The sequence below is a fragment of the Pelobates fuscus genome, chromosome 9 (assembly GCF_036172605.1).
Source record: "Pelobates fuscus isolate aPelFus1 chromosome 9, aPelFus1.pri, whole genome shotgun sequence".
In the NCBI taxonomy this organism is placed as follows: domain Eukaryota; kingdom Metazoa; phylum Chordata; class Amphibia; order Anura; family Pelobatidae; genus Pelobates; species Pelobates fuscus.
Genome location: NC_086325.1, coordinates 50030205 through 50058202, shown reverse-complemented (window position 1 = coordinate 50058202; position 27998 = coordinate 50030205). Strand labels below are relative to the sequence as shown.

Genomic DNA, 27998 nt, shown 5'->3' with positions numbered 1-27998 from the left:
AGCATTAGCCTGAGCAGCAGTGGCTGGCTTAGAGTTTCAGCCGACCACTGTCAGTCTGTCACAGCCAACTATTGCTGGTATTATGTGTTTTAGATAAGGAAGTGTGATCTCTGCCTAAGCCATACCTTCAGTGAGGGCTTGGATTTGGGAGGCCAGGGACCCTCATTCATAATTAAAAATGGTTTAACATTGAGTGGAGGAAGTTGACCAGGGGACTCCAGGCACTATAACCAATTCAATGCAACAAAATGGCTCTAGTGTCTGGAGCGGCCTTTTAATGTTAGGGTTTGATATTCAGTTTATTCCTTGTAACAAAATATAATTTTCCTTACAAGTCAATTGGAGAATCTGCTTTCGATTGCAAGAGAGAACTTCATCTCATCTAATAAAATCTAGCCGTTATATTTTAATGCATCCATTTTAAATTCCACCCCAATTTTGTTTTGATGTTCTATATATTGTAGAGCGCTGCAGATTTTTTTTGGCGCTATATCAATAAATATATAGTTTACGACAAGCACTGTAGTCACAAAAACAACTACAGATTTATGTAGTTGCTCTGGTGAGTATATCATGTCCTGCAGGCTTTCTGCTGTAAACAAGGTCTTTTCAGAGGGGGCTTAGGGGGAAGTTAAATAGTGTTTTTAACATTAATGGGGCAGGAATACACGTTTGTAATTAGGTTTTACAATTTTACATGAATAACCAACAGTGTGCTGGTGACTTTTAAAGTAATACAATTATCTGTAAAAACATTTTTTTTAATAAATTAAATAGAAATGCACCCTATAAGTATAACATTTTTAATCAATCCTTAGTGTGTATATTCTCCATAACTATTTACCTTGGTCCGTGTTTACATATAACTTTACAATTGCTTATTACACAAGTTAGCTTACCAAAAAGCAAGATGGCTGCTCCCTGAGGCCTACATTTATTTACTACAGATTTGAGGCCTTATTGTTCACTGAACTTCATAGGAATCGTGTCTGAGGACTGTCAGAAAGTAAGAATCTGCCTATCAATAATAATACTCTGCAATCAAACTCCCATCGGTCTTGGGCAACAATTTAAACACCAATTGACACTTTTAGATACATTTTTAGTAGCACTGTACTGTAAAATTAAAACAACCAAAAACCCTATTCTTTAATCATTTACATCATGGGTAGTGTGCAGGTTACTTCTAGCTTTTTCTATTAATCTATACTCCTAGTTTAAAATGTAAGTCTAAAAACATCTAACATATTTACATATGTGGATTCACCATAAACACTGGTTCCATAAAAAAATTTTTTAAGGCATTTAAACAAACATGTATTTTTCTTAAACAGGAACGAATGCATTTCTTTTTCTTACATTGTAAAAAGATAAATTAAGGGAAGCGAAATCTAGCTGAGTGAATTGCACAGATCATGTCACAAGTCAGACACCCTGGGTGTCGTACACAGACAAGCATTCATAACACTGAGCTGGGATCATAAAAAGTACACCATAACGTGTTAGAAAATGACTTTAATTGCTCATAATGTTAAACCTGTGAAACAAATTTAACACATCAAGTGATATAAACAAAGTGCTATAAAAAGCAGACTGACAGCAAATACAGATTCCATGTACACCTTCAAACTGTGTGACGTCAAATGCTACAGAAATTACTTAGGAAGCCTTTTTGTCTCTAAAATAAGCACCATAGGATAGCAAAGTCTCCCTAAATCAAGCTCTATTCCCTTAGATACCAGGGTAATGCCAATCCCTGGAATAGTCCTTTTGATATGTATATGCAGCCGAAGCTACAAAAAATTAAATAAAATAGAAGTTGCTCAATATTAGATTCATCTCGTATTCAAATACAGACATTGTTAGCTGACTAATAAATATATTTTTCCAATTTGGCAATTGTGGAAATTATGGTTTAATTCCTGACAAATCACAATTTAATGAATAGCCCTTAAATGGAATCTTACAGGCATTCTGGTTTCTGACTCACCATTAGTTGACAGAATTGTGTTTTAATAAACATTGGTTATAAAAATCCCCCTACAATAAATAAAATACAATCTGGCAACAGTCATTTTGTAGCAGGTTTCTTATTACCAGTGAGAGAGTTTGTGTGTGGTATGGGTATGTAAAATACATACAAATTATTTCCTTGGTCTGCTTTGGACAAACAAATATTACCCACGATTAACAACAGTTTACAGGTTACTAGTGACTATGACACTACAATTCCTAGTATGTGTGTATGAAGGTGGCATATGTTTATAGTCTATATGGAATGGCACAACAACATCAGAATTCCAACAGTGTAAGTTAAAGGACCACTCTAGGCACCCAGACCACTTCAGCTTAATGAAGTGGTCTGGGTGCCAGGTCCAGCTAGCTTTTACCCTTTTTTTTATAAACATAGCAGTTTCAGAGAAACTGCTATGTTTATACTGAGGGTTAAGCCAGCCTCCAGAGCCTCTAGTGGCTGTCTCATTGACAGCCGCTAGAGGCGCTTGCGTGCTTCTCACTGTGAAAATCACAGTGAGAGCACGCAAGCGTCCATAGGAAAGCATTATGAATGCTTTCCTATGCGACTGGCTGAATGCGAGCGCGGCTCCTGCCGCGCATGCGCATTCAGCCGATGACGTCGCGAGGAAGAAGAGGAGGAGAAGGAAAGCTCCCCGCCCGGCGCTGGAGAAAGAGGTAAGTTTAACCCCTTCCTCCCCCCTGCGGGAGTGGGTCCCTGAGGGTGGGGGCACCCTCAGAGCACTCTAGTGCCAGGAAAACGAGTATGTTTTCCTGGCACTAGAGTGGTCCTTTAACAAAAAAGAAACTGATAGGAGATAAAATGGGAATTGCAAGTTTTAGGCCAAAGGTTGGTGAATTCTTCTGATTTGTCCATTTTGTCCTGATATTTGAAATTCCTAGAAGATCCCGGTTTAATGTTTAACTCTATGTTTCAGTCCTCAGGCTTCTTAGAAAAAACATTACTTTGCAATCTCTTGCAAAGGATCAGAGGTGGTTGTATAAGTGACAATGTCACTTGTGGGGGTCGTTTAATTTTATTTTTTTGCACGTTTGCCTCCATGGTTGCACCTGGGTAGATAAAATTACTTAAAGGGACACTATAGTCACCAAAACAACTTTACCTTAATGAAGCAATTTTTGTTTGTAGATCACGCCTCTATAGTCTCAATCCTCAATTCTCTGCCATTTACAGCCATAGTCACACCTCCCCAGGCTGTGATTGACACAGTCTGCACAAAAATGGCTTCAGTATCAAACAGATGTTTACTTAATTTATAAGTTTGAGTATTCTGCTCTTTAAATTGAACTTTAATCAAATACAGGAGGCTCCTGCAAAATTTAGCAAACTATTAGCAGTGCAGGAGATAATAAATTCTAATTCTAAATAGCATTTGCAATAAAGGAAGTGTAAACATTAGATCAAACTTTACATGGATTATTTAGGAAGCCTGTGCAAGTGCTTGCAAGGATGTGTGACTAGGGCAAAATAAACAAAGTGATTTAACTCCTAAATGGCAGAGAACTGAGCAGTGAAACAGCAAGGGCATGCATGATCTTTACACCAAAACTGCTTCATTAAGGAGTGCTCCTGGACTGTTCTTTTGGCTGAACTTCATCTTTAGCTCCTGGTAGATTAAACCACTGGGAGAGGGAGGACACAAAATGGGTTTTTATGGAGGAGCTTAAAAGGGACACTATAGTCACCAGAACCAATGCAGCTTAATGTAGTTCATCTTGTGAGTATAGTCAGTCCTTGTAGGTTTTTTGCAGTAAACACTGTATTGTCTCCTATGGGAAAGCATTGCGATAGGCTGATATTATCTCTTCTGATTATGTCCGCCAAGGAGACAGATCAGAGGCAGAGCCAGCACCAACAGACTGGATTAAATATAAGATTTTACTAGGTTTAAGGGGGAAAGGGGGGGGAGATGGGTGGGAGAGAGAGTGTTTTTAACTCTATATGGTCAGGAATACCAGTGTGTGCCTGACCCTATAGCGTTCCTTTAAAGAATGTAGGACCTTGTATGTGAAATAAGATGCCATAGGCCTCTATGGAATATTTCACAGGAAGCGGCCTGCGCTCATCATCTACTTTTTGGAAGCAATTTCAACATTCTGCCAAAAAAAAAGTAGACTCTGCAAAAACCAGTACATGTCATGGGCTCTCATATCTGGGATTCAAAGGCCATTCTTGACACATGGCTAATAAACAGGGCCAGTAACATCATACCATGACTCTGCCCAATGTAGTGATATTGTTGCCAACATTTCTCTTTAATACCCCCTAATTCGGCTCATTTGTGCATGCCCAATGACCCTTTTCTAACAAAACTGCAACTGCTCAATAGCAGCTACCATTATGAAATGAAAACTGTGAAAATGAAGATATCTTACAATTAGTTATAAAAACACATGAACGTAAACAGTGACACTCCAACTCACAAACATGACCCTGTTTGCAACTATTTTTTTGCTAATAACATTAGTGAACAGTGAAAAAAAAAGGTATACAGTACAACATAGGGATTACATTTTTACCTTTAAGAAAAATAAAAAATAAAAAAAATCACACATTTACAGTTATCAGTAGTAAACACAAAGTTATACACAGTTTTAGAAATAAAAGGTAATCATGACAGAATATTTCCGTCATGTGTCCTTAAGGGGTTAAACTCTTTAAAAAGCAAGTTTTATTTTGCCAGCAAAACTAAAAACAAGATTACGCCACTTACAGGACTAGTGACAGCACAAATGCAAGTTAACTTTTACAATATAGATGCTCACAGTCCAACCTGTGCTATGTAGATTGGTAGATTGTTCACAAAACTGAGAAATTTGAAGAAGTGGCAAAGGCATTGTAGATTTTTGGCATTTTTTTCTTGTCCTCAATTTTTCTAAGTAAATATATCTCACAATTAGACATTCGAAAGTGCAGTGTACAGCAACTCCCAGAATATGCAGTAATGCTCTGGCTGCTTGAGTGTGATAGGCGTTATACTCCACAATGCTTAGAGAGGTTGCAAGTCTCTTTGTTAAAGGAATACTTCAAGAACTATATTCTCTACAGTACATTTTAGTGGCTATGATATAAGGAGTGCCTTGGTGCCCTCATTTTTAGGGCTCAAACTGTTTTATGCTGTTTATCTTCTAACCTTGGGTCTACCAGGTATCGCTCACGGTCTTCACTACTTCAAACAGAAAGCCAGAATGTCTTTGTCTGAGCCAACTTCTGCAAGGATATTGATCAGCTAATGAGCTAGCCCTGCACTACATGGTTTAGTTCAGGAGAGCTAACAGACGCTTTTATTTCATTGGCCCATTTAGGGGACGCAAGGAGTGTCGCTCGAAGACACTAGGTAAGAATTCAAACTGTTCTAAAATGTTTTTATTTCTTCCAATGGAAAGGCACCAAGGGACTCCTGGCTATAGTGGTTATGGTGCTTGGAGTGTTCCTTTAAGGAATATCTTCATCTATATAAAAAAAAAAAACACAACCACAACTATATATAAATCAGTCTTAAACCACAAGATTAAACCCAGGTACTAGATAAAGAAGAGACGATTCCATCACAGTAGAAATATTACTCAGTACACAGCCAGGGGTTACTGAAAAGAAAAAGTTTAAGAAAAGAAAAAACATGTAAAAAAATTCATGCTGTTATAATTACTTCATATAACATTTCATAATTAAAATGTAAAGACAACCTTTAAAATATATTATGTGCACATATATACATAAAGTATCTATTAAAAGTGAAACAGCTTTTGGCAAATAGGTGAATGACAAGATCATAATGTGGCATGTTATTTCACCAACTACCAGTGAATGAACAGCTACAGCTTACTGTTTAGTGAATAAACCCAAAGTTTACCCTCACCTGGAGAAACTCTAGGATAAATGGATCTGTCTATTTGTGCGTATTTAAAGGGGCACTCCAGGCACCATAACAACTTCATCAAAATGAAGTTATGGTGCCAGGAGGACCCCGGTGTACTCTTGGTTTAAGGGGTTAAACCTTTCACAGACGGTTTAACCCCAAAGTGAGCCTCGGGCGCTAATCTTCAAGTCCCCCAGGTGGTATCCAGCTTCTGAAATCTTTGATTCAGGAAGCGCGGAATGCCACCTGGCAGTGGCGCCGCTGATTGGCCAAGAGTGATCAGCTGATGCTCTCAAACAATTAGTGACTCCCCATCATAAAATGAAAATACCCTGAAACAGATTTCTGAAACCTGATACCGCCTGGGGGACCCAAGGCTCACTTTCGTAAACGGTTTAATCTCTTAAGGTAGAGTGTGCTCGGTGGGCCTCCTGGTACCATAACAACTTAATTTAGATACAATTATTATGGTGTCTAAACTGTCCCTTTAAAATGTCAACATTCAAACTTGATTGTCCTAGAATGATAAAGTGGTGCAAATGTACAGAAGATTAAATGTAAAGCAACATTCTATGTGAAAATAGCAAAAAAAAAAGTTTGACCAATCAAATGCTTCTCATAGAGAAACAGCATGGCCATATGGTGTAGCCATCGTTGCAATCCACCAATCTAATGCATCAACATCAAATCACAGCATCAGCAACTACATATAGTCTTCATTTGAGGGGTTGGAACGGATAATTTATTAATTAACTCTTTAGTCACGGTCTCAAATATATGACTGTTGTAGGTTTACATTCTATATCTTTATACTTTCTTTAGTTTCTAACTTAGGCTTCTATTAGTGATTTTCTTTTCAAATATTTTTTTATGTTTCACCTTAATACTTGTAAAATAGAAGTGTACGTTTTTATTTAAGTCTTGTCATTTACACAAATTCAGAGAATCTAGGGAAATTAAACTTTAATGTTGGTCATCTTGGGGTTCAATAACCACTATCTTGCCAACTGTCCCACTGACTACAAGCCTATCTATGTTTGCATCTTTAACCCCTTAAGGACACATGCCCTTTTATTCCAGAAGTTTGGTCCTTAAGGGGTTAAAATTACACATTTGTTTCTTACAAGATGAAGAAGCAGACTTTAAGAAAAGAAAACACTTCACAAGCATAAGGGGCAAACATTCTGATTTTACTGTAACAACAACAAGATGTATCTGCCTTTAAATAGTTATTAGACATCATAGCACACCAGTGTTACAGAAACAAAACCAATTGTAACGCTTTTAGCTAAAAGTGAAACCAGGAATCCCCAGACTGAGACCTAGGCATTCTTACCCAATAAATGGATTGTGGTCCTCATATGGACTGGCACGTAGGTCACCTTATTGACAATGTATTTGCAGTTAGGACAAAAAATAAATTAAAAAAAGGATTGCATGGTGACAAGAACTGAAAACATGCATGCAAAAAATATGAATGGTTTAGTGGTTTTTCCAGAGTCAATGGGCCTCTCTAGTCTACCTATTATAAATATTAGTTACCGTATATACTCTAGTATAAGTAGAGTTTTTCAGCACATTTTTTGTGCTGAAAAACCCCAACTCGACTTATACTCGAGTCAATGTCTGTATTATGGCAATTTACATTGCCATAATACAGACAGGGGGCTGTAGAGAGCGTTTACTTACCTCTCCTGCAGCTCCTGTCAGCTCCCTTCTCCTCCGCGCCGGTCCATTCAGCACCTCTGTCAGCTCCCAGTGTAAGTCTCGCGAGAGCCGCGGGGTCATAGCGCGGCCGCGAGACTTACAGTGTGAGCTGACAGGGGAGCTGACCGGACCGGCGCAGAGGAGGAGGGAGCTGACAGGAGCTGCAGGAGAGGTAAGAGCTTCCTGCCAGCCCCCTCCACTTAACTGCCAATGCCACTGGACCACCAGGGAGTGAGAGCCCCCCTCCCTGCCATGTATCAAGCAGGGAGGGGGGGTGAAAAAAAAAAAATATATAAAATAATAATTAAATAAAAAATAATATAACAAAAAAATATTAAAATAATAATTAAAAAAATAATAATAAAAATGCCCACCCCCCACCAAGGCTCTGCAACACATACTGCATCACACACACTGCACTCAAATACACACACTGGATTCATACACACACACACACTGTAAATAAATATTCAATTAATATAATTTTTTTAGGATCTAATTTTATTAAGAAATTTGCCAGTAGCTGCTGCATTTCCCACCCTAGTCTTATACTCAAGTCAATAAGTTTTCCCAGTTTTTTGGGGTAAAATTAGGGGCCTCGGCTTATATTCGGGTCGGCTTATACTCGAGTATATACGGTACTTTTATACGTGCTAGCATTTACCAATTCTATTGTGGGCAGAAAAATAGTAGAGTATTGCACACTGGTATCAGTAGCTCCGGAGCTCTGTGGTAGAGGTCCGCTAACCTCCAAATATATACATAAATGAAGAGCCACAAGTGAAGAGCCACATGCTGCATAGCTTGTGGTGAACAAGGCATTTTTTTTGTGGAATGAGTACAAAACAAGGATACAAAGTTTTGGCCTTAATTATCTATCATGTACACAAGATTAAAGCCTCACGGCCGAAACGTTGTAAATTTTACGTGAGGTTATTAATCTCTTGTACAGTGCAGTAATAGACAAGTTTACCAAATATGCATGGAAATGGAGGATATTTCCTTCTTGCTCACCAGAATGAAAGAGGAAGAAGGATAGGTACACTTAACATTAACTTTTGGGGGGGGGGGAATTTAAGTATTCAAGGGACACTATTGTTACCAGAACCATTACAGATTAATGTAGTGGTTCTGGTGTGCCTGTCCCTGATAATCATAGCACTCTAGACACTGCCTTTTCAGAGAATTAAGGATGAGAAATCTCTTCTGCTGAGTATAGGAAGAATACATAAGCATGAGTGATCAGGATTATTATCAAATAGGTTATTGCTCTTTTGTATAGAAACAATTTAAAACCCCTGGAAATATGTATACCCCACAGAGATATTAAAGGGCCACTACAGGCACCCAGACCACTTCATCTCAATGACATGTTCTGGGTACAGTGGTCCTGTATGTTTTAAACTAGTACGGTTAGGGTTAAATACACCTCTAAAGGCGGTCTTCCTAACAGCCAATAGAGGAGCTTTTGCCTCTAAAACGGAGTCATTGTGGCTTTTCGAGCGTGGAGACCGTGAATGTCAGTGCTGCACACTGTGCGGCACTGCCCTAGGAAGCACCTCTAGTATCCATGTGAGGAGTGACCAGTGGAGGTATCCCTAGGTTGTAATGTAAACATTGCCTTTTCTCTAAAAAAACAAAACAGTATTTACTGCAAAAAGCATGCTTGTACTGGCTATATTTATCAGAACAATTACATTAATCTGTAGTTATCCTGGTGACTCTATATAAAGTCCCTCTACGCCTATTCCTCAGTTTGACCAATAAACAGACAGGTTATATGACACAATAACTTCAAAGTAAATTCTTAGAAACAATGTTGGTTTATTTTTTTAAAGACTTGTGTGGTATTATGGTTATTAATGACATCACCCTTGTAGGAGGTAGAAAAGGCAATAAACATGCAGCTTTACACTTTCACAGTGAGAGTTCAACATTTTGCCCATTTAAAAACCCTTTGTGAAAATATATATATTTTTTTCATATTTAACCAATAAAGAAAATCAAACAGATCTGTAACATGACAGTCCAGTGCAAGTAGGGTAAAATGAACAGAGAGACATGCAGCTAGAATGGTTGATGGACAGAGCACAGGAAATATTTTGACCTATAGCTCCACAGAAGTTATTGGTGAGATCTTCGATTAGCTGCCAAAAAACACAAAGTACTTTCCATGCTTGTACAATGGGGTGGGCAAGGTGGATGAACGGTGATGAACAGGCAGGCAGGAGATGGTATATTACATGAGAAGGGAAGGGAGGATTCATTGCAATGTGCCAAAACATAAGAGTGATTACAGGAAACCAGAACTGTAAATGGGAAAATAAAATAAAGACACAATGGATTAATGCGTTCATGAGAAACAAAAAAATAAATAAATCAATTTACTATAAGATCTGTTAGTACAGTGAACCCAACAAAGAGTATGTCGGGTGCTCAGCACATGCACAATCGGGGTGCTTTTATAGTCCAGCAAAGCAGAAAAGCCTACTACTTTTTCTTGATCAAGACAATACAAAGTAGTTTTGGAAAAGGGGAACGGTCACTTATCCCTACTTATTTAAAAGTGAGGTATGAATAATAAAATGTAGAAATCCACACCTCTTTAACCTGCAAATTGGGGCTTCCATTTTAACTCCCTGTCAATCACTCTGTACATTGAAAAGACCCTGCACATGCAAAATAAATCATACAACATCAAAAAAAATAGCTATATAGAACATATACATAGAACTCAATTGTTTTTTTTAAATATCTATTTTTAAATATTATATAGGACTTTTAAAGAAAAAATATATTTTTTTTAAATCACTGTCATGGATACTGAACTTTGTAAATTAAGATACATATATTATAGCTTGGAGGAAAGACGAGACGGGGGGATATGATAGAAACATTTAAATACATAAAGGGAATCAACACAGTAAAGGAGGAGACTACATTTAAAAGAGCTAGCGGCGCAACGAAGAGGTCGCCATTCCTAGGAGCTCCGAGTCTTCAGAGCCAAACAGAGCGGCTAACGCAAAAACAGAAGCCCATCCGCTGACAAGAACAACGGGTACTTACCCCCGACGGAACGGGCAGATGCCTTTTATGCAAAAATCGGTCACGAAACGCCGCGTCAAAGGACCTGGGGCCTACCGCACACGCGACCAGACCCTATCAAGGGAGCTAACGTCGTGGCTCGGGACGAGCCCATGCTACACAGAAGCAGACTTTTATACCCCAGAAGAAATGGGACGGAGATCCCTCAAAACAGCTCCGGGCATCTCCATACCGCATAAAGACATTGGCAGCATGCTACAGACTCCTCCACCGCCGCGGACCCGAAACGCAATGACAGCCTCACCCGAGCGGTCTGAAGATGGCGACTCCATGCACAACATGGCTGCAGCTGGCACTGACGGCACACGCACACAATCTGCCGAGGACTCAATCCGGGCTTCCAAGAAGGACATCAAGAAAATGCTGATCGGCCTCCAAACAAACCTACAATTAATGTGGCAGGCGGATTTGAAAGGTCTAGCAGCGGATGTACAAGCAGTATCAGCCCGCGCACAGGCTGCGGAACAAGAGGTGAGAGACCTGCGCCACGACCTCACCTCCCTAAAAGACACAGTCACCCAAATTCAAACCGCACAAGCTAACATTAACAGACAAATCAATGTCCTAGACGACAGGGGCAGGAGAAAGAATATTAAAATAAGAGGAGTATCTGAAGCGGTGCCATTGGAGGAACTACCCCACTTTATAAGGCGTCTGGTGGCTTCTCTCCTTCACACTAAGCAGGCAAAACAGTTTACTTTCAACGGCGTATACCCCATTACCAAACCCCGACAAGCACCACAGACAGCCCCACGCGACATTATACTGAGATGTCAATCGCTAACAGACAAAATAGCCCTAATGGCAGCTATTAAAGGGAAACCATCACACAACTTCAAAACACACCAAATCTCCTTCTTCCAAGATCTGAGCAGAGACACCCTACTATGGCGCAAGAGCATGCAATCAATCACATCCGCACTGCAAACAGCAGGTCTTCCGTACAGATGGGCAACCCCCAGAGCGCTATGAGTGACTAAGGGCGAACACCACTACAAGCTCACTAACCCGGGAGAAGGTCCTGCCCTGCTGAACACGCTGGGACTGTCATCGTCCGACGAACAACCTGGACCCATGACTAAGTCTACAGTGACTATACGCTGTGAACCACGCTAATACCTTGTTCCTTTTATGTTTATTGTTACACTGCTGCACCAAGTTACCCTCAACACTCCCGACTCACACCTAACCCTATAGGTCAGACGCGGCCAGAAGGCCGCATAGAGAAAAGATAGAGAAAAGACGGAGGCCCCGCACCCGGAAAGCGGATACCTCCCCCCTCCCTCAATGCCCTGGGGTTAGAGGGCATAGCACAAACACGGAGCACCCACTTAAGCCAATTAAACAGTCAAGGGGTGCTGTACAGCCCACATATGCAACTAAACCAGGCTCAGATAGCCGGGCTCCGCACCTTAAATAAATAGTCTACGCATAGACCAATTATAGGAACCCAACTCTCACACTATCACGGCACCTAACTTAACTCACACCAAAGGGATGGGGAAATAGCAAGCCCAAACCCTATGCCTATGTCGATTTACCGCCCAAGCACCCCACGGGGCAGCAAGAATATTAAATATTACCCTCACCATAGGCATGGAAAACCGATATGACCACTACCCCATTATAACAAAAAATGTGCAGAGTATGCTTTAGCCTAACTTACATGAAAAACGCAATGTTCTTGTATCCCTCGCTCATGCTGTTGTGGCATTTACACAAATGTTTGTACCATTTTCAATGCACCAAAAATAAAGAAAAAAAAAAAAAGAAATATCAGGAAGTATTACTTTACTGAGAGGGTAGTGGATGCATGGAATAGCCTTCCAGCTGAAGTGGTAGAGGTTAACACAGTAAAGGAGTTTAAGCATGCATAAGGCTATCCTAACTATAAGATAAGGCCAAGGACTAATGAAAGTATTTAGAAAATTGGGCAGACTAGATGGGCCGAATAGTTCTTATCTGCCGTCACATTCTATGTTTCTATGTTTCTAAGATGCAATTCCAAGATGGCCAACTCCAGACGGACTGAAAAAATCTAAAACGTAATCTAGTTTGGTTAAATAAATAAATAATATTACTCATTGCTACTTAACAAAATGCCATCATAACTTGTACAGTTTCATAATAAACTGAACTGATAAAAGTCTAATATTCCTTTTTAGACTATATGCTTATTTTAATTGGGGGTAATACAATCATATAAGTTTCTATGCTCAAACTGGATTTGTATGCATTATTTTGTTTGGAAATTCCTTATTTACATTAACAAAAAATAAAGTGCAGAACATGATTATATCTTGTATGGTAGTGCACATAGTGAGAAGGCAAGTGAACGCTCCCAGAATAAAAGCCAAGTTTTCCTGAGACGCTTTTCTCAGACAATAATAGGGGCCTTCATACTAGTGTTTGCCTTGCACACATTGGTATTCTCATAAGTAGAATGGCGAGATACCAGAGATGTCAGAGGACACTCACAGTTTGTCTTTTGCCAACAGAAAGTAAAGTGGTAACTATTCAGGCAATCAGGCTATTACTGAGCTATGTCAATATAGATTACGTGAAATGTAAACTCATGTTAATGAACCGTTTTCCAAGGTTTTTAATTTTTTTCCTCAATGACTTATACCCTGGAACAAAGCCAACTGATCTCCCCAAAATGCAATTTTTTTCTGATGATCTGGAAACTAGAGTCATCTTTTCTTAATACTATATTAATACTATTTTATTTTAATTTTTAAATACCAAATTGTCAATTCAGGTTTTTGTTTTCAAACCCCCTAGGAGTGTCTATGGGTGAATCTCTCATTGTGACAATAATGAGAATCACTGTGATGGCCGTTTGATGAAACCATTGAGATGTCAAAAGTGAGAAAATAAAATGAACATTTTTTTACAATAAACTAAACTTTCAACAGCTTCCACTATGATAGACAATAAGAATATATTGGGAAGTGAACTCTTACTACACACAAAACATGTTGGTCTTCTCATTTTGTATATTACAGAAATGCAAGCTTTACGTAATTATCTTCTTCTAGGTATATAACTTAGGAGAAATTGAAGGACAGCTCTTTAAAGAACTATGTTTGATATAATATTATACTGTAGCTATATTTCTGTACTGGGAGATTGGGTGAAGAAATAATTCCCTTTATTTGATTGTCAGTGGAGAACAGTCATATTCCCTGTACATAGTAATGAACTGGATGGCATACCATCACATTGCATGTGATTCTGAAAACTGGATACAGTGACAAATCAGTAGATGTTCACTGCTTGTATGTGACAGCTCAGTGGTTTATGGGGTGTCTTGAGTATTGCCTGTAATCAGCATAATGTGAAGGATAGCCGAACATTTAAAGGACCACTATAGTGCCAGGAAAACATACTCATTTTCCTGGCACTATAGGGTCTCTAGGTCCCCCCTACCCTTAGGGTCCCCCTCCCGCCGGGCTCTAGGGTGAGGAAGGGGGTAAACACTCACCTTTTCTCCACCGCCGGGCTCCCTCGGCGGTGGGGACACTCCGCCTCCTTTCCCGTCATCGGCTGAATGCGCATGCGGGGCAAGAGCTATGCGCGCATTCAGCCAGTCTCATAGGAAAGCATTCTGAATGCTTTCCTATGGATGCACCTCTAGCGGCTGTCAATGAGACAGCCACTAGAGGCTGGATTAACCCATAGGTAAACATAGCAGTTTTACCTGAAACTGCAATGTTTACAGCAGAAAGGGTTAATCCTAGATGAACCTGGCACCCAGACCACTTCATTAAGCGGTCTGGGTGCCTATAGTGGTCCTTTAATAGATTTATTTAGGGATATATACGGGTCATTACATTTAGGATTTACTAAGCTGAAATTTGAATAATGCGGTTCTCCAGATATTTTAAATTTAATTCAGGGCACCTGCCCACTCCTAAAAATAGCATGATACCCTATACTCAACTCTATGCATCTTGGTAAATCTGCAGCTTTTCTCCCTGTGACTGCACTCCCCATGTAAAAAGAGAATATGCACTTACGTTATACATACATGTGCAGCTGGGTGCTTAGAATCGTACCACGAAACAGGTGTTCTTCTTTGCAGAAGCCTCACTCAGAGGCAAAGCTTATCACACTTAAGACAAGACGTGGTTATAGTGCACATACAGACATAGTGCCACTTAGTCCCCTGTTAGATCCCCCACACCAGGTGTACTTGATTAATAAAGCTTACCGGAAACCATTGGGCCATGCAGCAAACAAAGGATTAACTGTAAAACAGCACATAGGTAACAACTAATGATGAGGGTGAAGTGTGAATTGAAAGCAGGTTGATTATTATTATTTTTAATACTGTACAGTGAATTTTAGCAGCGAAATTAGCACACGAAAAAAAATTAGGACCAAGCATACAATATGTTCAGAACCAATACATTACCAGCACAGAATGAGATGGAGAATGATGATCAGTTAATGGTTAGTACTGGACAACAAATAAAGGAACCAGGCTTAGGGTGAACAGTTGTAAAAGTATATAATTTAAAGCAGCACAGTGTATTAAAAATTATAGGCGATATTAGCAAATAATCATTACACCCCAAAAAAATATCAATATATTGCTATTTTTTTTATTTAATAAAGAGGATGAAAAGGAGGAACCAACGGGGAATTTGTAATATACATTTTCCAGCTGGTCTGGGGTAAGAATAAAGTTAGAAACGTCATCTGATATTTTCATAAAATATAATTACAAAATCTTCAAACTAACAGATAAAAAAAAAAACTAACTGAAATTCTGCATATGTCCTAACTATGTGCGTTTTCTTTTCTGTCAGTTATATGCTTATTACGTATCATTTTGTTTTGAAAAAGATACAAAATACTGAGCATTTAGTGTAGCACTTTCATTTTTGAGCTTTTCATAAAGAAACCAACTGAATAAAAAAAACCTCACACTGACTGTGTTGGAATTTCAATTAAATGAAATTATTATCATCAGAAGTTACACGTAAAAAAAACAAAAAGGACAAAAATGCTAGGACCTTACAGGTTGGCACAGATGTCCTTTCTCACATGATAAACCCAAATATGTATTGCTCACATAGACATACAAGGGTCAGCCAATACTTGTCTTTTGCATGAATGTTTTTATAGGGTTAGTTGAGCAACACAACGTTTTGCACACCTACCTTTATGCTTTAAGACTTTCCTCCTTACCTGTTGTATATTAACAAGCTAATAAGGAAATGATATGAATTACAAAATTTACATCTGCATGCTAATTGCTGGCTTGCATGTGGCGCGTAAAATAGTTTTATTTGTTTTTTATTTCCAGCTACTGTTTGTGATCTATACAACTGTGCTAAACTAGGTATTGAGACGAAATAGGCCTGCCTGCCTGCCTGCAGTTATACCTTCTACACACATTTACGCTTTGTGTTTTGAACTGATGTTTGTGTTGGTTTCAGTTTACAGCTTAAAATGGAATTACTTATCCGTGTACTTACTTTTTTCGCTCTTTTTCCCTTTTTAGGGTTTGTGATCCTCCTGCCTGCTGCGCTTGCGACTGAAGTAGCTCCGTTGCCGTCTTTCTCTTTTTGAATTCATTAACCTCGTCATCCAGGCCCTTCTTTTTGTCTTCTAACTTTTTCTTCTCTTCCTGATGTAATTTTTTCAAGCGATCAAACTTTTCATGGAGCTTGGACAAGACACAGGAATAGTGAGGAGCCGGCATTTATTTCCACACACATGCTAAAATTAATATGTTCGAAGACTGGATGAAAACATCCTGCTTTCCAATCTGGTTCGTGATCTTGCTTAACAATGTGGACAGCAAATATCTACAACTTGCGTGCCTTTAGAATGGCAAAGCATTATGAAGGCTGTAATTTTAAAACAACCGTGGTTTTAAACTATATTTCTCATGATGCCCAGCCAGCCATGGGATTAATTAAGAATTATGTGAAATGTGATTCTAAAATCATAGTTGGAGAGAAAGAGAAAAAAAAATAAAAAAATATAGAAGTCAAAAGAAAATGGATACCAGGATTTAAGGGTAACTACCAGAAGAAAAGATCAAGATGTCTCTGAGGATACTATAAATTTTGTCTCATTCGGTTTGACTGACAGTACTATCAGGGATCTGCTTGGTCTGCCAATATTTGATACATTCAGCATTCTGAGACAAGACAGAGAAATCATGGACGCTCTGGAGAGAACCAAAAGTTCTTGTTAGGGGAGACGTGGTTACCTCTTTTTCCGCCTCTTTCAATTCTGCCTCCTTTTCTTTCACTCTTTGAACAAACATTTGCCTCATTTCTTCCTCTTTCTTCTGCAGGTCTCCTAGAAATTCATTCCTTTTAGCTTCATAGGTTTCTTGCAAACTAAAATGCAAAAAAAAAAAAAAATACATGTCACAATCTGCAATTGAAGGCTTTATTGTTAAGGAAGTAAGAACAGGCATTTTAAAGGAGCAAAAAGCCATTAAAAGATACATTTTAGCTTCAAACAATTAATATTATTATTTATATAGCTCCATCAGATTCCGTAGCGCTGTACAATGGGTACAATGAATGAAAATATTTTTTTTTTCCAAATCACTTGGAATAACCCTATAAAATACCACTTTGTATTAAGGAAAAATGTCAAAAAATAAAATAAAATTTCAATTTATAAAACAAACAAAAAAAATAAATAAAAAAAAAACACCTGTCCAGACCTGGTCTTCGGGGACAATATAATGTATTTAATTATAGATTATATAACAGTTGAATATTACAAGTGAATGGGTCACCAAACATGTGCAAAATTTGGGACCCCGTTTAAAAAAAAAAAGTAGAAGACCTAACATAATAAATAAATGCATGAGACCCCAAACAGAGTCTTATGAATACATTTCTTGGTGAAACAAGCTGATCAATGCTTTCAGTACCTGATGCTTCATATGTGCAGAACCCAATTTCCACATACTGTATATAGGGATTTTTGAATCATAATAAAGAGAGTGGACTAACAAGCAAAGATATGATTTGTAATTAAAAGCTTATCGGGGAGATATACTGGACTCAAGAATCGCAATAATGATAGTTGGATACTTAGTCTTTAAGTAATTTTCCTACACAGAGAAATAAATAATTAGGTTCCAAAACATCTTGCTACGGAACCAAGAAACTATATTAAAAACTATAAGATTCCATATAATCCCATTTGGTACCTGAAAGGCTTGCTGTCAGGGTCTGTGTCTTTGAAACCCATTTCCTCCAATTTGCATCTTCGATAGAGCTCATAATGGCGCGTGTGTGTTTGCTCGCGTAGATCCTCCATGTTTACCCGTATAAGCATCTCGCGTAGTTTGACAAAATCACAATGGCTTTCGTTTTCCACTACAAGGCAAATAAGCCATAATTAAAGGGTTACCCCAAGCAAGATGCCCAATTCAGTGATGGGAAGTGGTTATGGTGACTGGAGACTGTGTGTAATGTTTCGCACTGAAACACAGCACATTCAAAGTTTAACCCATTTGATGGTAGAGGTGTAACTCCACCTACGGCAGCGCCATCAACCAGTCCATAACAAGAGTTCCAGGCTGGCTAAAGATACAAGCATACCTGGGCAATAAAACCAAAATACATACGAACATCCAACCCCCCTCTCATACACACCTGTAATGTCATGGGATCCCAATAAATATTTGCAGATATGGCAATAAGATATTTCAGCTGTAGGGATGGAAACCGTGTTGCTTCCTATAGAGTCCAAATTTAAGACTCGGAACGACATACAGAAAAGCATACCTTGTACAGTTCCCCATGGGTACTGACGAACCCGCATCATTTTATTTCCTATTTTGGCTTCTTCTGTACTCCCCACAACTGCAAATGGCAAGTGAGCCTGAAATACAGTAATACAATACAAATAATCAAGCATGCAGTGCATAGAAGGTTAAACCTATATTAGGTACCCAATTATTCCAGGTAAAATTAAACCAGTTTTTGGCAACTTATTCTAGAATTATTAAATGTTGATGACATCTACATCTCATTAGATTAGGAAAACTGCACTGTAGTTTCGCAGCCAATCGCCAATGTCAGGGAACAATTCTTGATATATTCCCATGTGCATCATATACAGTACCATGCCTTGACTTTCACACCCAAATCAGGAAACTGTAAAACAATTACTGGACAACATAACAGCAGGTTTCCTTCTGGTGGTGACATAATCAGCTGCACAAAATGACATTTATTGTGTGGAGAATTTTCACAGACTCACACTAGGAATATGAACGCCATACTATTAGTTATATAGCTTTATTTAGGCGCATCGTACAGTGGCATAGCTTGTGTGGTTAGAAGAAACTAATACAAAAATGACTGCAAGACAAAATTTGCTTTTTATCACATATTCCATAAACTATGAACTTTTCGATTAAGCTATATTCAATAAACCGTTGGTGAATAAAAGGCTGCATGCTTATAATAACGTGTTTATTCAATGTTTTGGAAACCAATACAGTGGCGCTTGTAACAAACATTTAAACATACGAGCGATTTAGTTAAACTAAAATATTCGAGAAATGTTTTGTTTTAGAAGTACACAATATTTATATACGTTTGGACTAGTGGAAAAGCATTCTATTTCGCCTTATGAGCCTCGGAAACAAATTACTGTATGTTCTGCTATTAAGATGGTGTAATGTATTGGAAACAGGAGATATTTTATGCAGACCTCTCTATATATATATATATATATATATATTCACACATAGACCTACACTTGCACTTATCATGCAAGTGAGTTCCTCAATCTTGGCTCTATTGTTAGAAGCTCTGTCAGCATTGAGAAAACACAGCAGAGGAGAAGTGAAACAAGTTTTCAGTATCTCCTCTTCATTCAAAATGTACACCATGGCTGAGCCTGGACTGAAATAAATAATGATGAAACTGGCTAAATCTTTAATGTAATATATGAAAGAAAATAGGTCCACACATTATCGTGATTTTCAATGTTTTAGTCGATGGTGTAATTACCAGATGCAGTTCCCCTGAAAGTAAGTTTCAGCAGCTTTTTTGTGTACTTCCTATATGATTAAAGGAACACTATAGCATGTATTCTTAACACCATAGTGTCCTGAAACTTATTTACACACCCATTTTTTTCAGCCCTCGATGTGCTGTTCTCCACAATCATGCTCTGCATCTTTGGCAGAGATCTCAGCTAACCCAATGTTTCCACATAGGATAGCAATGAGAGGCTAGTGCACGAGCGCAGCAAAATGCCACGGTGTGCCAATCAAATGGTCTCTATGAGACCTTCTGATTGAACAGCAGAGTTAAAATCTGCTACGGGGGTGTAAGCAGTGGCAGGGTTAAGCAGACAGGGGACATGGCACTCAGACCACTTCACGGAGATGGAGTGTTATGGTTGTCTATAAGTTCAGAATACGGAAAGATCTAAGCCATTTGAATAACTCGTTCTATTTGAAACCATGACGAAAAGTCCATCAATAACACAACGGCCTTCACTTGGGCCTTACTATATTACACGGATAACATATCACAAACATAACAAAAACAAAGGGAATTCTACAGAGTCCTAACAGAGAGAATGTCTCAATACTTACGTTCATTGTCCCATTAATCTCTGCGACAGTTTCGTCATCTGTAGGAAACTGATAAATCTGCACTCCATTACTGACAAGCTCACTTGTGATCTTAATCTTGAATTTTGTCAGCTCACTTTTTGAAATGGCATCAGATTTGGCAATTATTGGGATGATATTCACCTAACAATGAAAAAGAAAAAAACAAATCATATATACACACACATTAATTCATTAGGATAACCAGAACTGCATAAAAGTTAAATTACGAGCAATCATAGGTGCTTTATCCGGCAACCTTTCCTTTGTCTTAAAATCTTTATACAATGCAGATTCTGTGCTGAGCTAATTTTAAATCAACCTAAATTATTGCTGATCTGAGGACGTCTCCCCTGTGATAGTAGCAGAGCAGTTAAAAGAAAGTCTTCATGGCGCCACTTACAGTACACGGAAAGCAAATTAAATTCAAACGTCCCTATTTTTAGCCTATATCCGACATCTGTCTGGAGGAGAACTCTGTTGCCGCACAAAGTACGCAATTGCAACTTGTGAGCTGAATTTATTTTAATACTAAACTACGCAAACGCGTTAAAACAGTGCAGAGTACAACAAGTGATGTTAAACATAGCTTTGTGTAGTGTAACATACTGTTTTTGGTTTAAAAAAACAAAACAATTTAAATGCTGTATTTAGCCAGGATTTAGTTCCAGAATATTATTCTCCCATCTGGAGTTTACAATTCTATCCTTCCCAGCTGTCCTCGTACATTTTTAGCTACAGCCATATTTTCTTGAAAATTATGTGGACTGTCTTGGTAATTTAGAGACAGTATGAGGGGTACATTGGTAAGATATATTTTGGGTCTGCCTGGACCAGATTGTCATGGTTGCAAGGAGTAAGCACTGGTTCATAAAAGCCCCCCATGCCTGAGCACAGACAAGCCACCTTAACAAAACAGAGACAGTGGCTAAAAACAAAGCTCATTGCAGATGGGGATTTTAGTATTACCTGAGAAGTTCCATAAAAATAATAGATTACTAAATTCTACACCAAGTCTTAATTAGCCAAGTAGAAGATATCAAGAAGAACTGAAACACACACACACTGCTCTTGTAGAGCAGAAAACACAATCCTACATACCGTAATCTATGTGCTCTCAAACAGATTGGGTAGTCTAGATGGATCGGTTGGCTAGCATGATGGAGAAAGGTTTTCAGGGAAAAAGCGAAAACTACTGTAACCATTCATGTAGCATTATGACTGGTATGAAATGGGTTAGTATGAATTCGGTGTGTTGCAAAGCAAGGGTTAAAATATTCCAGTTTATTCTAGCTAGAAACCAGATCTTCAACAACCACAAGATAGAACGTGAAAAAAAATGTGTTTACGGATTTAGTGACAATTTTTTGGAAGTAAGTGCTAAAAACACAAGTTTAGAGAGCATGGAACATAGAAATGCTATGAGAGATTGAATGCAATAAACGTAGCAGGTGTTAGGTTTTAGGATTCTGCTTCATAATGCTGACCTTGCTGTCCAGTTTTTTCATTGTAACAAGATCAATAGATTTCAGTGAGTGGCCAGTGGGAGCAATGAAATAAAGGCAGGCATGGATCCGAGAGTCGTGGTAGTTATGAAGAACTCTTTTGATCTTGAGCTCCTCCTGCAAGTACGACTCGAACTGTGAATCAATGAACTCAACAATTGACTTATAACTGGAAAAGATAAAGCAACATCACAGAATATGAATGCATCATAACAAAAGACAATCTAACACAGATGTCATTTACAATTATGTTTAGATTAGGCAGAAACAGTTTACAATTGGATTCGAAAAAAACATCATTACTTAAAGGGACACCATAGTCGCCAGACCCACAACACTTTAATGTAGTAGTTCTGGTGTCTATTGCATGTCCCTGCAGGCTTTTCAGTGTAATGACTGCCTTTTCAGAGAATACATCTCCATGACGAGATGCTGAATGGCGCAGCGTGGCGCTTTGTTGTGCATGCACAATAGTGTCCCAATGCTTTCCTAGGGGAAGATTGATGATCTCAGCTATGGAGGTGGGGTCAACCAAAGAGACCAGCGTGGCTATGGAGAAATAGTAATTAAAATCACCTTTTAACTCTATAGAATGTGTGGCTGTTCACCCAGGGCCGGTGCTACCATAAGGCGGCACAGGCGGTGGTCTTAGGGCACTTCGGCCCGGGGGCGCAAATATCCGGGTGACCAGCAGGAGAGAAGTGCACAGAGCTTCTCTCCTTGCGGTCATTTCCTGTAGCGTTGCCGAGCGCTAGTACCTCAGCTGGCTAGTGCAGGAGGACGGCGTGAGCGATCAAGCTCCGTTCTATGTCCGCATTTCCTGTACAGCTCCCTCGCTCGCAGTGTAGAGGTCCTGGGAGCCGGAATGCAACGTCATATTCCGACTCCCAGGCACCATTGCGGGGCGCACAAGGGAGCTATACGGGAAATGCGGACGAAGAGCGGAGCTCCCTCAGAGGCAGCCTACTGGATCCCAGTTTAGCAGAAGGTAGGTAGGGAGAGGGGGAGGGAGTGTGTCTCTAAGCCGCACTGCTCCACACTATTGTGCCCTCCCTCCCACCATAGCCCCAGTGTCCCACACTGCTGCCCCCAATACTTCTCCTACCAACCCACCATAACCCCAGTCCCCCACAATGCTGCCCTGCTGCCCCCCAATACTGTCCCTACCCCCAATGATGCTGCCCTGCTGCCTCCCAATACTGTTTCTACCCCCCATAACCCTAGTCCCCCACAATGCTGCCCTGCTGCCCTCCAGTACTGCCCCTACCCTCCCACCATAACCACAGTCCCCCACAATTGTGACCTGCTGCCCCCAATATGGTCCCTACCCTCGCAGCATAACCACAGTCCCCCACAGTGCAGCTATGCTACCCCAAATACTGTCCTTAACCCCACCCTAACTCCAGTCCCCCTCAATCCTGTCCCTATCCGCCCCAGCATAACCCCAGTCCCCACAATGCTGCCCCCCCAATACTGCCCCTACCCCTCATAATGCTGCCCTGCTGCCTCCCAATACTGTTCCTACCCCCATAACACCAGTCCTCACAATGCTGCCCCCCAAATACTGCCCCGTCCCCCCACAACGCTGCCCTACCTCCCCACAATACTCCCACTTTCCCCCCAATATTATTCCTATCCCCCACGATAGCCCCAGTTCCCTACAATGCTGCCCTGCCCCCCCAATACTGTTCCTATCCACACAACCATAGCCCCAGTTCCCCACAATACTGCCTCTACCACCACTATCACACCTAACCACACTATACTGCCCCTATCCCAACACATTAAAGCCCCATTCTCCACAAAACTGTTGCCAACACTACCACTAATGCCCTAATCCCCCACACAAAATAATTAATCTACAACATACAGCCCCTGTCCCCATCACAATAAATCCACAACAATATTGACCCTATTCCCCAATACTACCCCTATCTCCCCCTGCTAAAGCCCCTGTCCCACAAACACAGTACTGCCCTTATCCTCCGCACTAACACCCTATTGTACAGCACTACAGAATTTGTTGGAGATATATATATATATATATATGTCCCTATCCCCCACAATTCTGCCCCTATCCCCCACACTAAAGCACAATGACACAGGAAGGGGCTGGTGGGCAAGTAAGAGACACAGTGTTGTATGACACACTAAAGGGGGGATATAATACACTAAAGGGGGTAAGACATTCAACAGGAGATATATAACACTAAAGAGGGCAAGACATTTAAAAAAGAGAGGTTGCGAGGCACATAGGTGAAATACATTTTTTGAGAGGGGAAGGAGGACAGCAAAATGCATCTTCACCTGTGTAGCCAAAAATCCTTGCACCGGCCCTGTGTTCACCTAAACACCTGTTCCAACACTTTAGTGTTAGGAATACATGTTTGCATGTCTGAGATTATAGTGTTCCTTTAAATAATCTTAAACAGAGTACACATTGTAACAGTGATATATTGCCTAAATCATACAAAAACGGGTTAAATAGAAATACAATTCAGCGGGTGGAATCACTTATCTAGACATGATAATTAAATGGGACATTTCCCTACTCCATGACTTAATCTATCTGTATAAAGGGTTTAGTTCAATCGGGAAATAGACAATATTTTGGTTATTAAGCAGAGTATAGATAGACAAAGCGATCAGTCTGAAGTATAAGCTACAGATACTCCTCACAGGAATTCCTCCGAACATAGACCACTTCACTAACGCAGGGAATCCCGCAAATCTATGTTCTGGAACACTTCCCCAACCAGCTCTCTAAAGTGGGAAATCCCTTGAATCCCCACATTATAGAGCTGGTCGTAAGTGCGAGCCATAGTAAAACATGTAGGTCGTAAAGTGAGGACCACCTGTATTATATTTAAATTTAAAAAAAAATAAGTGACTGCTGTCAAAAATCAGTATCAAAACCAGTATACCAGTCCACAAAAACATAAAAAAATAATTTAAAAAACCCACCAAAGACTAAATAACCCAAATACACACAAATTACCCTTTCGTTCCTCGAAAAGCAAAACAGCTTTATTTTGCCATACAATGTCACAATATTTCCTCTAAGTACCTCAAAATTAAATGTCTTATGTATAAAGTACGTATCTCACACCTTCCTTCTTTCATTGTCTCCTCAGCCAAGTTTCTCACACTATTACTGGTTTGTTTTTCTTTTGTTATTAAAACCATTCTCAACTTATCAAATCATCTAACATCTTTCACTTCATTTCCCTCTGTACAATCATCATCATTAGTAAATGGCTATGAATAAAAAATACTATGTAGTCTCTCTTTTGTCTTAGGGTAATATTGCCCTGTTACGTTATATTGAAAACTATATTATTGGTTAGGAGAGGATTTTTAAAAACCAAATAAAAATTAAAAAACCACCACTCCCCCCCAAAAAAGCCAAAATAAAAAACCCTATACTGTGTACATTTAATTAGGGAGATTTATTCAGTGAGCCAAGAGCAGGGAGACTGAATGTTCACAAAATTAACTAAACTTGGTGGATAACTTCCTGAATTTGTCAAATTACTTTCTAACCTACATTGTTAACCCCTTAAGGACAGAGCTTCAGAAGCTTGACTTACGCTTAATGACACAAGCAATTTTTGCATTTTCTTGCTGTTTGCGTTCAACTGCAATTTGCATCTCTCTCATTTATTGCACCGACACATATTATATACTGTTTTTTAAAGGACAGAAAGGGCTTTAATTTGATATAACATATATATGTATAAATGCTTACTTATTATAAAAAAAATACAGAAAAATGCAAAAAAAAGAAAAATATTGTTTTTTTTTTTACAGTTTTTGCAATCATAATGTGTGCATAATTAGTGCAGGTTAAGGAAAGTAATTAAAAATAAATTCATTTATTTGTTCTGATTTACAGAATATATAATGTGTCTGGGATTTTAAGTTTTTTTTGGTAGTTACAGGTCACAAAGCACAAGGAGTAAAATAAAATTTTAATGTGGAGCGATTTTAGAATTTGGTATGTTTGTCTTGTAAGCCTAATAGCCATAAAATAAAACAAAATTGCCACACAAAAGTATATATTTATATAAAGTAGACATCACAGGCTATTTACCTAAGGTTGTTTTGACACTTTCTACGTAGCCATTTTACCGCCAACCTCTGCTAAATATTGGAGTAAAATTGTGTTTTTTGGGGGTTTTCGCACACAAACGTATAACAAAGAACTTCTCATGTGTATTTTGTAAAGTTGGTGTGTGCTATTCCTGTACAAAGTTTTATTATGTGTTCAGTTACTTCTGCTGAGTACAACGGTACCCCCATTGTATGTCTTTGGCACTATTTCGTGAAGCTACAGTGCCATATAGGAGACCTGTCCTTTTCAGTATTCACAGTAGAATTTTGAGAGACGGATTTAATGAGCCTATGCTTCCATTTGGGGTATTATAACAGTTTGACTGTTCAAAAACCCCCACAAAGGCCTACCATTTGTAAAAGTAGACACTCCACGGTATCTCATAAGGTGCATATTGTGCCTTAACATGCCCCCATTTTTTTACCATTACATGCCAAAGTATGTGGTAAAAAATAATTTTGTGCATTTTTTACATACGGATTGCATTTTTGCTGGGCATTTTGTATATTTCATATGTGCCACTAAGTTCAAACCCCCCAAATTATGCTCAGCTAAGTCTTCTGAGTAAAAGGACACCCCCATTGTATGTCTATGGCACTATTTCGTGAAGCTACAGTGCCATACAGGAGACCTGTCCTTTTCAGTATTCACAGTAGAATTTTGAGAGACGGATTTAATGAGCCTATGCTTCCATTTGGGGTATTATAACAGTTTGAATGTTCAAAAAAAACCCACAAAGGCCTACCATTTGTAAAAGTAGACACTCCAGGGTATATCATAAGGTGCATATTGTGCCTTAGCATGCCCCCATTTTTTCACCAATATATGCCAAAGTATGTGGTAAAAAATAATTTTGTGCATTTTTTGACATACGGATTGCATTTTTTCTGGGCATTTTGTATATTTCATATGTGCCACTAAGTTCAAAACCTCCAAATTATGCTCAGCTAAGTCTTCTGAGTAAAAAGACATCCCCAATGAATGTCTTTGGCACTATTTTGTGAAGCTACAGTGGCATATTGGAGACCAAGCCATATCAGTTTTTACAGAACTTTGAATTTTGACGCTGGGCCTATGTGCAATTTCCAAGCATCTTCGTAAGTTTTGAATTCAAACTACCCCACAAAGGCCTACCATTTCTTAAAGTAGACACCCCAGGGTATTTCAAAAGGCATATTTTGAACCTTAGCGTGGGATAATTTTTCCGCTAGCTTGTACCAGGTGTAGTGGTAATGAGCGTTTTTTCTGCCTTTTTGACACACAAAGTGAGTTTGCACAGTATATTTTGCAAACCTTATGTGTGCTACGACTGTATAATACTTCATATGTTGCTCAGCTATGTCGGCTGAGTACAAAAATACCCCCGTATGTACCTTTGCCAGGTATATGTGGACATCGGAGGGGCACATTTGGGACACAGCCATTCCATTTTTTTTCAAACTTTAAATTTTTACGCTGTGCCCATGTCCCATTTTAGAGTATTTTACCAGGCTATATAATCCAAATACCCCATAAAGCCATACCATTTCTTAAAGAAGACATCCCAGGGTATTTCAAAAGGCATATTTTGAACCTTAGCGTGGGATCATTTTTCCGCTAGCTTGTACCAGGTGTAGTGGTAATGAGCGTTATTAAATTAATTTAACTTTTTCAAACTTTTTTACTTTTTAAAACTATTTTTTCAACTTTTGTTTTGCTTATTCATTTTTTTAAAGTTTCCTAAACTTTCGTAAAACTTTTTTTTACAGATTTAAAATTTTTCTAATCTTTTTCTTTTACCGTTAACCCCTAACTAGCAGTAAGCAGCACTAACAGTAAATTCCCCATTTTCCCATAACTCCCACCCACCCCAGCTAGCAAAATATTTAATTATACAATATTTAAATTAGTTAATTAAATTAATTTAACCCCTGAGGGTTAAAAAATAAATAAAAGTTCATCGTCAGGGGTTAAAAAAAAAATTAGATCACAGTATAATACTGTGATCTGTATTTTGATCACTGTAGGTAGTGATAGACTGGCAGGGAAGGGGTTAATTTTTATTTGGACTG

At 39.0% G+C, this 27998-nt stretch overlaps 1 protein-coding gene across 4 annotated transcripts in view; it reads right to left on the bottom strand.

Annotated features, from left to right (window-relative positions):
• SEPTIN6 (septin 6) overlaps positions 1–27998 on the bottom strand; it is a 53479-nt gene that overhangs the window by 1042 nt on the left and 24439 nt on the right. The window contains exons 4-11 of one of the 4 annotated variants that reach the window (XM_063431932.1): positions 21816–22002; positions 20311–20472; positions 18482–18578; positions 17902–18070; positions 16939–17071; positions 16196–16386; positions 14923–14959; positions 9406–9910 (exon numbers count right to left, since the gene is read on the bottom strand). In XM_063431932.1, coding sequence (XP_063288002.1) covers positions 14956–14959; positions 16196–16386; positions 16939–17071; positions 17902–18070; positions 18482–18578; positions 20311–20472; positions 21816–22002 — 943 coding nt within the window. In that variant the 3' untranslated portion in view covers positions 9406–9910; positions 14923–14955. Of the gene's footprint in view, positions 1–3954; positions 5623–9405; positions 9911–14922; positions 14960–16195; positions 16387–16938; positions 17072–17901; positions 18071–18481; positions 18579–20310; positions 20473–21815; positions 22003–27998 lie in introns of those variants that run through there. The other 3 variants (XM_063431929.1, XM_063431930.1, XM_063431931.1) reach the window with 3 other exon arrangements.